Here is a 12,222-nt window from a genome sequence, read left to right on the forward strand (position 1 = left end):
AGATTTTCTTATGTTGACCGCGATGAGTATTATATCCGGGTCAGCGTCTTGCAGTGCATTATCAGCTGCTGCGAGTTCAGTTACTATTCTAACTGCCTCTCTTTCTCCTTCAGTGTCTGACATTGTACTGTCCAGAAGGTTATTTAGTTTGTTTTGCAGATCAGGTTCTTATGGAAACAAAGATTAGATGCACAATATTTTGGAACAGTGTATCCTTCAACGTTGACTAAACCAAGGACCATACATAGGAGTTTCCTCCTGCGAGGTCTGGCGGATATTACCTTTCACCCACTCCAGACGTCTTTGGAGTATTATGGGAAAAAAGGGGTCTGAGTGAAAAAGCACGACTGAGTTACTCTAAATGTCTACGTTAGTTTTATCGCCTATCCAAACGCGTTGGGCGCCATGTAGTGTAGTTCCTATTATCCCAATAGGCTCTGCGCATTGGAATAATACCTTCAATAGTATAGGCCTAGACCAGACGTTAACTAGGTCTTCTATTGTCGATATTAGACTTAAAGTTTTGGGTTTGCCAGCTAGCTCAGAGTTCACTAGAAACTTTCTCGAATAGGCAAGGAGGAGTTGAACCTCCCTGGATAGACAAGAAGGGATTTAGTTTCTGACAACCATAGAACATGACAACTTTGCTCTCCCCTAATCAAGAGTGTATCTCTAGAGTCGTGTGAAAACAAAAGACGACTTATTTTACTCAGTCAGTACGTGCATTCTTAGTCTCACCAGATTGTAGAGAAAAGGAAGAGACGGGCGTGTTCAATAAAAGATGGTATTTATTGATCAGTCTCTTTTCTCATACAAGAGAAATGGATCGATATTATTGCAATACTTATGGTTAAGTAAAGTGCATACATTAAAAGCAGAAGTATAAAATAATACTGTAAAAACATTGATATGTTTTCTAAGCCATATGATGGGTTAAAATGGATAAAATAGATACATACACATATACATTTGACTAATCGTACTCAACTGGTGTTTCTAACTACGCCTACCCCAGATGTACCTGACCTAAGCCTAATACGTGGGCGGGAATAGAAAGTAGCAGTTTAAGTTAAGTTTGTTTTGCCAAGTGACTGACTAAAGAATTCTCTGCAAGGGGTTATTCAGTTCTGTACCTGGAATCTAGGATGAATGAGGGATGGTATCTCTCGTCTCTGGTCTCGATATTCCAGGCTGCCTGCGAGGGCTACCCGGAAGCGCCGGAGCTGGATTTCTCGGCAGGAGAAAGCCGCGTCTCGTTCTCAGCGCGTCAGGAAGGCGGGGCTGCGCCAGCGGGGTCTGCTCTGCTCTGGGCTTCGGCAAGTCTGGCTGCTCCGATCTCGTCACCACCGCGTGTGTTTGCATAGGGCAATATCGGTAATATTTATACCTTTAAGGTGCCGAGATTGACGTAAGGATGGACATAGATACGTCAATAAGGATGTCCTACGACCTGGTCGTTAGCACATTCTTTTGCTGAAGTTCTCGGTGAAATCAAAACAATGGCCGCAGGGTTTTTCCCTGGTTGTCATAGGTTTGATTTGTTTTGAGAACTCCGTATGCCTTATCAGGGGCTGGAGGAATATCGCTTGTCTAATTAGATGGCAAGCGTTATGACCTAATCAGATAACACGTTCCTGTGCCGTAGTGTGGCATAATCAGATAACGGTTCCTGCATCATGGGGGTTTTCTGCCTCATGGGATGGCTGCTAGTTAACTTGTTAACCAGAATAGGGTCAGGAATAGGGGGATCGATACAGAACCTATAGGAATACATCACACCTGGGTTAGACACTGGCTATATGCAAATCAGCTCTGACCCTGTGCCTCATGGGAACAGTCCAGTCCGAACTACCAAGCCATGTCTTTCCCAGACCGGAATCAAGCATCCAAGGACCGGTTTCTGGCTATCAGCCTTCATCAGCCTGGATAGCTTGACTCCAGTGTGGTGTGGAGAGCCTGGGACTCACGTCTGAGCATCCCCAGCCCACTCTGGGTGAAATTGCAAAAAACACAGTTGATGGACAGAATGTAGAACAATGTCATACATTCACCCCAGTACAAGGATATGGGCCTAAATCCATCGTTTTTTTGCACTCCACACCACCCTGGGTTAGACACTGGCTATATGCAAATCAGCTCTGACCCTGTGCCTCATGGGAACAGTCCAGTCCGAACTACCAAGCCATGTCTTTCCCAGACCGGAATCAAGCATCCAAGGACCGGTTTCTGGCTATCAGCCTTCATCAGCCTGGATAGCTTGACTCCAGTGGTGTGGAGAGCCTGGGACTCACGTCTGAGCATCCCCAGCCCACTCTGGGTGAAATTGCAAAAAACACAGTTGATGGACAGAATGTAGAACAATGTCATACATTCACCCCAGTACAAGGATCTGGCCCTAAATCCATCGTTTATTTGCACTCCACACCACCCTGGGTTAGACACTGGCTATATGCAAATCAGCTCTGACCCTGTGCCTCATGGGAACAGTCCAGTCCGAACTACCAAGCCATGTCTTTCCCAGACCGGAATCAAGCATCCAAGGACCGGTTTCTGGCTATCAGCCTTCATCAGCCTGGATAGCTTGACTCCAGTGGTGTGGAGAGCCTGGGACTCACGTCTGAGCATCCCCAGCCCACTCTGGGTGAAATTGCAAAAAACACAGTTGATGGACAGAATGTAGAACAATGTCATACATTCACCCCAGTACAAGGATCTGGGCCTAAATCCATCGTTTTTTTGCACTCCACACCACCCTGGGTTAGACACTGGCTATATGCAAATCAGCTCTCACCCTGTGCCTCATGGGAACAGTCCAGTCCGAACTACCAAGCCATGTCTTTCCCAGACCGGAATCAAGCATCCAAGGACCGGTTTCTGGCTATCAGCCTTCATCAGCCTGGATAGCTTGACTCCAGGGGTGTGGAGAGCCTGGGACTCACGTCTGAGCATCCCCAGCCCACTCTGGGTGAAATTGCAAAAAACACAGTTGATGGACAGAATGTAGAACAATGTCATACATTCACCCCAGTACAAGGATCTGGGCCTAAATCCATCGTTTTTTTGCACTCCACACCACCCTGGGTTAGACACTGGCTATATGCAAATCAGCTCTGACCCTGTGCCTCATGGGAACAGTCCAGTCCGAACTACCAAGCCATGTCTTTCCCAGACCGGAATCAAGCAGCCAAGGACCGGTTTCTGGCTATCAGCCTTCATCAGCCTGGATAGCTTGACTCCAGTGGTGTGGAGAGCCTGGGACTCACATCTGAGCATTCCCCAGCCCACTCTGGGTGAAATTGCAAAAAACACAGTTGATGGACAGAGTGTAGAACAATGTCATACATTCACCCCAGTACAAGGATCTTGGCCTAAATCCATCGTTTTTTTGCACTCCACACCACCCTGGGTTAGACACTGGCTATATGCAAATCAGCTCTGACCCTGTGCCTCATGTGAACAGTCCAGTCCGAACTACCAAGCCATGTCTTTCCCAGACCGGAATCAAGCATCCAAGGACCGGTTTCTGGCTATCAGCCTTCATCAGCCTGGATAGCTTGACTCCAGTGGTGTGGAGAGCCTGGGACTCACGTCTGAGCATCCCCAGCCCACTCTGGGTGAAATAGCAAAAAAACACAGTTGATGGACAGAATGTAGAACAATGTCATACATTCACCCCAGTACAAGGATCTGGGCCTAAATCCATCGTTTTTTTGCACTCCACACCACCCTGGGTTAGACACTGGCTATATGCAAATCAGCTCTGACCCTGTGCCTCATGGGAACAGTCCAGTCCGAACTACCAAGCCATGTCTTTCCCAGACCGCAATCAAGCATCCAAGGACCGGTTTCTGGCTATCAGCCTTCATCAGCCTGGATAGCTTGACTCCAGTGGTGTGGAGAGCCTGGGACTCACGTCTGAGCATCCCCAGCCCACTCTGGGTGAAATTGCAAAAAACACAGTTGATGGACAGAATGTAGAACAATGTCATACATTCACCCCAGTACAAGGATCTGGGCCTAAATCCATCGTTTTTTTGCACTCCACACCACCCTGGGTTAGACACTGGCTATATGCAAATCAGCTCTGACCCTGTGCCTCATGGGAACAGTCCAGTCCGAACTACCAAGCCATGTCTTTCCCAGACCGGAATCAAGCATCCAAGGACCGGTTTCTGGCTATCAGCCTTCATCAGCCTGGATAGCTTGACTCCAGTGGTGTGGAGAGCCTGGGACTCACGTCTGAGCACCCCCAGCCCACTCTGGGTGAAATTGCAAAAAACACAGTTGATGGACAGAATGTAGAACAATGTCATACATTCACCCCAGTACAAGGATCTGGGCCTAAATCCATCGTTTTTTTGCACTCCACACCACCCTGGGTTAGACACTGGCTATATGCAAATCAGCTCTGACCCTGTGCCTCATGGGAACAGTCCAGTCCGAACTACCAAGCCATGTCTTTCCCAGACCGGAATCAAGCATCCAAGGACCGGTTTCTGGCTATCAGCCTTCATCCGCCTGGATAGCTTGACTCCAGTGGTGTGGAGAGCCTGGGACTCATGTCTGAGCATCCCCAGCCCACTCTGGGTGAAATTGCAAAAAACACAGTTGATGGACAGAATGTAGAACAATGTCATACATTCACCCCAGTACAAGGATCTGGGCCTAAATCCATCGTTTTTTTGCACTCCACACCACCCTGGGTTAGACACTGGCTATATGCAAATCAGCTCTGACCCTGTGCCTCATGGGAACAGTCTAGTCCGAACTACCAAGCCATGTCTTTCCCAGACCGGAATCAAGCATCCAAGGACCGGTTTCTGGCTATCAGCCTTCATCAGCCTGGATAGCTTGACTCCAGTGGTGTGGAGAGCCTGGGACTCACGTCTGAGCATCCCCAGCCCACTCTGGGTGAAATTGCAAAAAACACAGTTGATGGACAGAATGTAGAACAATGTCATACATTCACCCCAGTACAAGGATCTGGGCCTAAATCCATCGTTTTTTTTGCACTCCACACCACCCTGGGTTAGACACTGGCTATATGCAAATCAGCTCTGACCCTGTGCCTCATGGGAACAGTCCAGTCCGAACTACCACGCCATGTCTTTCCCAGACCGGAATCAAGCATCCAAGGACCGGTTTCTGGCTATCAGCCTTCATCAGCCTGGATAGCTTGACTCCAGTGGTGTGGAGAGCCTGGGACTCACGTCTGAGCATCCCCAGCCCACTCTGGGTGAAATTGCAAAAAACACAGTTGATGGACAGAATGTAGAACAATGTCATACATTCACCCCAGTACAAGGATCTGGCCCTAAATCCATCGTTTTTTTGCACTCCACACCACCCTGGGTTAGACACTGGCTATATGCAAATCAGCTCTGGCCCTGTGCCTCATGGGAACAGTCCAGTCCGAACTACCAAGCCATGTCTTTCCCAGACCGGAATCAAGCATCCAAGGACCGGTTTCTGGCTATCAGCCTTCATCAGCCTGGATAGCTTGACTCCAGTGGTGTGGAGAGCCTGGGACTCGCGTCTGAGCATCCCCAGCCCACTCTGGGTGAAATTGCAAAAAACACAGTTGATGGACAGAATGTAGAACAATGTCATACATTCACCCCAGTACAAGGATCTGGGCCTAAATCCATCGTTTTTTTGCACTCCACACCACCCTGGGTTAGACACTGGCTATATGCAAATCAGCTCTCACCCTGTGCCTCATGGGAACAGTCCAGTCCGAACTACCAAGCCATGTCTTTCCCAGACCGGAATCAAGCATCCAAGGACCGGTTTCTGGCTATCAGCCTTCATCAGCCTGGATAGCTTGACTCCAGTGGTGTGGAGAGCCTGGGACTCACGTCTGAGCATCCCCAGCCCACTCTGGGTGAAATTGCAAAAAACACAGTTGATGGACAGAATGTAGAACAATGTCATACATTCACCCCAGTACAAGGATCTGGGCCTAAATCCATCGTTTTTTTGCACTCCACACCACCCTGGGTTAGACACTGGCTATATGCAAATCAGCTCTCACCCTGTGCCTCATGGGAACAGTCCAGTCCGAACTACGAAGCCATGTCTTTCCCAGACCGGAATCAAGCATCCAAGGACCGGTTTCTGGCTATCAGCCTTCATCAGCCTGGATAGCTTGACTCCAGTGGTGTGGAGAGCCTGGGACTCACGTCTGAGCATCCCCAGCCCACTCTGGGTGAATTTGCAAAAAACACAGTTGATGGACAGAATGTAGAACAATGTCATACATTCACCCCAGTACAAGGATCTGGGCCTAAATCCATCGTTTTTTTGCACTCCACACCACCCTGGGTTAGACACTGGCTATATGCAAATCAGCTCTGACCCTGTGCCTCATGGGAACAGTCCAGTCCAAACTACCAAGCCATGTCTTTCCCAGACCGGAATCAAGCATCCAAGGACCGGTTTCTGGCTATCAGCCTTCATCAGCCTGGATAGCTTGACTCCAGTGGTGTGGAGAGCCTGGGACTCACGTCTGAGCATCCCCAGCCCACTCTGGGTGAAATTGCAAAAAACACAGTTGATGGACAGAATGTAGAACAATGTCATACATTCACCCCAGTACAGAGATCTGGGCCTAAATCCATCGTTTTTTTGCACCCCACTGTTTCCGGTCTGGGAAAGACATGGCTTGGTAGTTCGGACTGGACTGTTCCCATGAGGCACAGGGTCAGAGCTGATTTGCATATAGCCAGTGTCTAACCCAGGGTGGTGTGGAGTGCAAAAAAACGATGGATTTAGGCCCAGAGCTCTGTACTGGGGTGAATGTATGACATTGTTCTACATTCTGTCCATCAACTGTGTTTTTTACAAAATCCAAAAGCACACCACATAAATAAACTCCACTACATAATACAAAATACTATTCCAAATAATTACACTACATGGCATATAATCAAACTCCTCATAATTGCAGGACACTCAATGCCACATAAATACTATCGACATCATTCCACCGCTCACCATGCCACATAATTTCAATACACAAATCCACACCACACAACAGGCTTCCAATAAACCCCACATAATTCCACTACACAACACATACATACACTTGTAACAGAAGGGTAAAATAATGTGTCATTTGCAACGCCAATAGCTCTACCTCAAGCAAATGCAAGACCTATTGCAATTCCGGTGCTTGTTACCCCCAAGCCCCACTGAGAGATCTATACGCCTTAAATGGTTGCCTTCATGTAATCCCACTTTGTACCCATCTCTGCAGAGTCTTTATGAATTGAAAATAGTCTCTTTTTTGTAATTCAGTAGTTGCTGTCTAGATCACTTGTTTTACATGTAAGGGTATTATTGAATCACCAGGCGTAAACTGATGTTGGGCCTTAAATCATAGGCGCATGATCAGTGAAGATAGCCAAAGTTATTTCACTCTCATATTTTCTGATTTTTTGACACAAGGTAGTAGTCTTGTCTGGCAGATGTGGACTATTTCCATTTCTGATACTTATAATACTGCTGACTCATTACTCACCAAGCATCTTAAGACGATAAGTTGGTATTGGATCCTTTCTTTTGATTAAAACCTTTAACCTGTCCAACTATCCAAGGAAATCCTTGTGAGATTAATGTCGGCTCAGGCTTTTCCCACAGTATGATACTTTTCCCAATCAGCTTGATCTCTTTTGCCACTGAGTGCTCTTTGGTTATGGGGCATCTCACGAGGCAATTGTTATGCCACAGTTTTGTGCTGAATAGGTTAGAGAAGCCACTCCAGTCGTATTCTACTCTTATGACCTGCAGCTCTTGAATCAGCATTGGCTATGCTTCTGCGTGCAGCATTGGGCATGACAAATACGCCTCTAGTGTCCTCTAACATTCTTACCCCACCACAGTTTGTCCTGATCACAAGATGAGTTTCCTGCAGCATAATTTGAGATTTGGGGCCAGATGTAGGAAGCCTAATACCGGTCGGTAACGTCCGAAATTACCGAATTCAGGCCGTTACCGACCGGTATTAGCCATTTTAGATGTAGGGGGCCTAATTTAAGGAATCGGTAAAATTACTGAATCCTTAATGTGGGAAGCACTCAAGTGAGTCCTTTTCACTCGTAAGGATTCGTTATTGAGCACCAACTACAAGTTGGTGGTAAATAACAAAAACTGTTAAAAAAACAATTTTGTGCTTTTTTGACAGTGCCATGTGACAGACATGCATGCCCTTAGGGCATGTATGTGTGCCACATGTGCACCCACGCAATATTTAGGGGTGCAACAGGGTGTCAAGGTGACATCCTGCCACCTTTGAATGTGTTCCCCATTTTACCGAATCGGTATTTACCGATTTAGTAATTCTCATTCATTCCTATGAGCCTGGAGGCCCATAGGGATCAATGGGAAATACCGAGCTGAATTTTACCGATTGGGTAAAAAAATACCGAATGAATACCTACATCCCATTTACCGATTCTAAAATACCGAATCGGTAAAATTAGGTATTTTAGAATCGGTAAATCTGGATTACCTACATCTGGCCCTTGGTATTTTATTTTCGAAGTTGGCAACAATAGCGTCACACTTTTTATTGCAAGCTAGGCTCTTAACGTTCAACAACAGAATTATTTCTTTTTTAAAACCGTTATCCCCCATTTTAATTGATTTCATGTACTTGTATCATTCCTTAGTACATCGTAATTGCCACATTGAACAGTTCAGTTTTTCCGGACCATAATAATGTAACACTGTTTCAGTTTTATTTCATCCCCTCCCTTTTGCCTTGAGCCCCTAGCGTCCTTAACCTACGTACTCCACCCATCCTTGATTCCAACCCCCCACCTCTGAGTTCTGGTGGGCAGTGGGACCTGCCTTCCAATCCTTTTCCAACCTGGAAAATATATAATATTCCACTCCCTGATGGAGGGTTGGGATGATAGTGCTCCCACTATTCACCTTTGTCCCAATAGGAGAAATTGTCAAGATATTTGACTTTGCGCATAACTGACTAGATAGTTACTTTTCTGCAGTCCCAGTACACCATCAGTACGCTAACTGCTATTTGAGAGTGGTGTGATTCTTCTGAAGTGATTTACAGCAATGTTGCCTATCACATAGAAGTGTTATTTTTCAAGATGTTTACAAACAGTAAATTATGCTGATTGACCAATACAAATTGAGCAGAAGCCCATCAGTCTTTCCCCTCCTTTGTCTGGTCAAGGGGAGCCTTTGGAAGTGCAGTAGTCCTTTGGGAGGATACGACTAAAGAAATGAAAGAATATCTGGCCAGATGTTTTTTGTTGTTGTTGTAATTTCTTTTTATTACACATACATCAAAATGTACAGTAGTAAGTATCTCAGAGCAACAATGCGTAAATACAAGTGCGTAACAACAGAGCAGTTTACTTTTCCCATCTCCAGCCTCACCTCCCTCTCCAGGGATAATTGGCAAGTTTTTCAAATAACAGCTCGCATTGGAGCGGCAACGCCCAGTAAGGTAGACGGAGGACACATATATTCCCCTTCTATGTGTTCCAATTCCCTCAGATCTGTTCACATTTCTTGTGGCACTCTCTGCTCCCATAGACGACCTCTTCGGCCACCATGCACCAGTCCATGTCTCTCTTCCATTTCACTAGCGTTGATGCCCCCCCTCTCCCACTGCCGGGGAAAGTGACGCTTAGCAATCATTGTCATGTGGCCAAATCTTGAGAAGGTAAACAATACCCTATGTTATGATCACGTTTTATTGTGGATCATGTCTGATTGTGTTCAGTCGTAAATTTTCATAGTGGCAATCCTTCTTCCAGGTGCTGCTTGCGTTCCAGGATGTCGTCACCTGTTTCTCGAAAAAGGAGCGGGAACTTTTACACAAATGGCAGAAAGATCTTTATACAAATCTAATGAAGGAAATTAACCAAGTCTTGATATTGCTGGGTAAAGTTTCTCTTGATTTATGTCGAAAGTTTGCAAAGTCCATTTTAAAATAGTTCTTTCAACTTAACTACTTGTTTACTGATGCATGTTCATTTTCCTGTGATTCAACTGTAGTAGCCTGTTGTGTGGTTGGAGCTGTTGATGGTTGTAGTTTTCTGTTTATTCTGTTAGGATATCATGATGCACAGTTTCAGAGCTTACTTTTCTGCACAGTAGGTGATGACAGAAGCCATGACTGCTTTTTATTCATTTAATTATTTATGTCATTTTCTATTGCACAACTGCCCAAATCGGTATTGGAGCGCTTTACACAGATCCAGAGCAGGGGTCTCCAACCGTAATAAGAGCTACTCCTGTTCGAGGAAAATCATCCTGTGCTACGAGTATCACAAGTGTTGCAATAGTGACCACATAAGAGAAGATTACATTAGAGTCCACCATTTGTAACAATACTAGTTGTGATCTCCTCAATGCTTCAAACAGGGTTTGCCATCATTAACGTGGAAAGACTTTTTCAATTTGGAATGTCTCTACATGGGTAAAAGATGGCAACCATATTTACAATGTCCCAGGCACCAAGGTAATAATATTAGTAATATTGCATAATTTATTGCTCAAATATCCGCTTCAAGTATATTTTGGAAATCGATTTTTCTCCAAACATCAGCTCATAAATTCTGAAAATTCATACATTTGCCAAATAAATGCTTTTTTAATTTGTAATACATATACTAATTCATCCAAACAAAACCTTCTAATTTGGTAGACTGGGCTGCACACAGGAGAGCTACTTCCAGGTAGCCGTAGAGCCCTTGAGCTACTCGTTAGAGCGGCCCATACGCAAGATATGTCTCAAAAACTACACATCGGGGGAGGAAAACTTAGAGAAATGAAAGGTAGCAGGTGGGTATTTATAGCCTTTGTAGAACTGAGCAGAGGAGGTATGGGGGGGGGGGCTTTTGTTTTCCTTGGTCTGAAAAGAATGTGATCTTGAGTGTTTTCCTGCAAGGGATCAGTTAGGGGAGGCCCCTGGTGGGGAGTCTTCTCCTATCTCTATGTATTTAGAAGAGAGCTGGAGAGAAGACATTGCTTCTGGCCTGTAGAGCCTTTACCTCTATTTTCTTCTTGAGTTTTGAGGAGGGGAGGACAGTGTCCAGCAAACATCAGAGGGTAGCACAGAAACCTTTGTGTAGATTTGGATGACTCGGTAGGCCTTGTGTGATCATGCAAGAAGCATTAGGTGAGAGTTCAATGAGAAACCTCACTATTTCACTCTTTAATCCTCCATACTTCACTCTTCATTTAATGGGATCACTTACACATTCCTTTTAATTTGTGATTAGGTCCTATGATTGCAAAGGCCGTCTTTTCATTGAGAGCTGAAGAAAAGGAAGGTCTCTGCCCACTGGACAATGAGGACTCTGATAGAAGACGAGATGGTGACCATTCCCCAAGTGAGTGAGAAGTGTATGAGGATCATAGCCGCAATCGGACACAGCCCCAGAACATGTGCATTAATAACCCTTCCAGGCACAAGACATAAGCACACATTCACACGCTAAAGGTCAGACCACTCACATATTACTACATCTCATAGACCCCATGCAAAAATGAAATGCTGTTGAAAGTATGTCAGTATCCTTTCACCTTATGATCTAATATTTTCAGCTCCATCTAAAATAAAATATATGAATTGAGGACATGTTCTGTAGGGATATGAATGAATACAACAAGGTGAAATGCTTATCAGGACTTTTGAGTAGGAGCCAGACATTATTTGATTGTAGCTTTTGAGGGGCTTCATATGCCTGGGGGCTTAGTGGCATTGAAGACTGAATCACAGACATGGCCCTTTAATGTAGTCTGGCAGCTTGCTTTTGCAGTGATGGGCCACTTGCTGCATTTTGAAATTTGTACTTGCCTAGCAGGGGGTGTTTTTCTGACATGGCAGGAGCACTTTTCCCAAAAATAATCACCAGGCAGGACAATATGTCACTGCTGCTCTCTTGGCAAGCGTTTATTCTAAACAAAAAGTGGGGGGCGGGGGGAGGGGGGTTCTCTCTACAGAACTAAATAGAAATCTCTGACACACATGAAGTTTTTTTTTTTGTCAGGGACTTTTTTGTTATGTTCCATCTGAGGCACGGCGCACCCAGGCTGGAAAAGTCAGCAATAGAAGCTCTGCCCTAAATGGGCTGGGGCCTACAAGACTGTGAGTCTGGTTGCCCAGTGGAAGATTGGCTTGCATGTTAGGTGTGGAGATTGAGCCAGCTGCAGCTCTGCGTCTCGATGAGAGCCTCAAGC

The 12,222-nt window shown here is 45.5% G+C and overlaps 1 protein-coding gene across 1 annotated transcript in view; it reads left to right on the forward strand.

The window, feature by feature from the left end:
- LOC144773705 (uncharacterized) overlaps positions 1–12,222 on the forward strand; it is a 195,689-nt gene that overhangs the window by 27,329 nt on the left and 156,138 nt on the right. Inside the window, 2 exon segments of the mRNA XM_078658850.1 lie at positions 9,792–9,918; positions 11,262–11,372. Coding sequence (XP_078514976.1) covers positions 9,792–9,918; positions 11,262–11,372 — 238 coding nt within the window.

This window comes from Lissotriton helveticus, chromosome 8 (genome assembly GCF_964261635.1).
Source record: "Lissotriton helveticus chromosome 8, aLisHel1.1, whole genome shotgun sequence".
Taxonomy (NCBI): domain Eukaryota; kingdom Metazoa; phylum Chordata; class Amphibia; order Caudata; family Salamandridae; genus Lissotriton; species Lissotriton helveticus.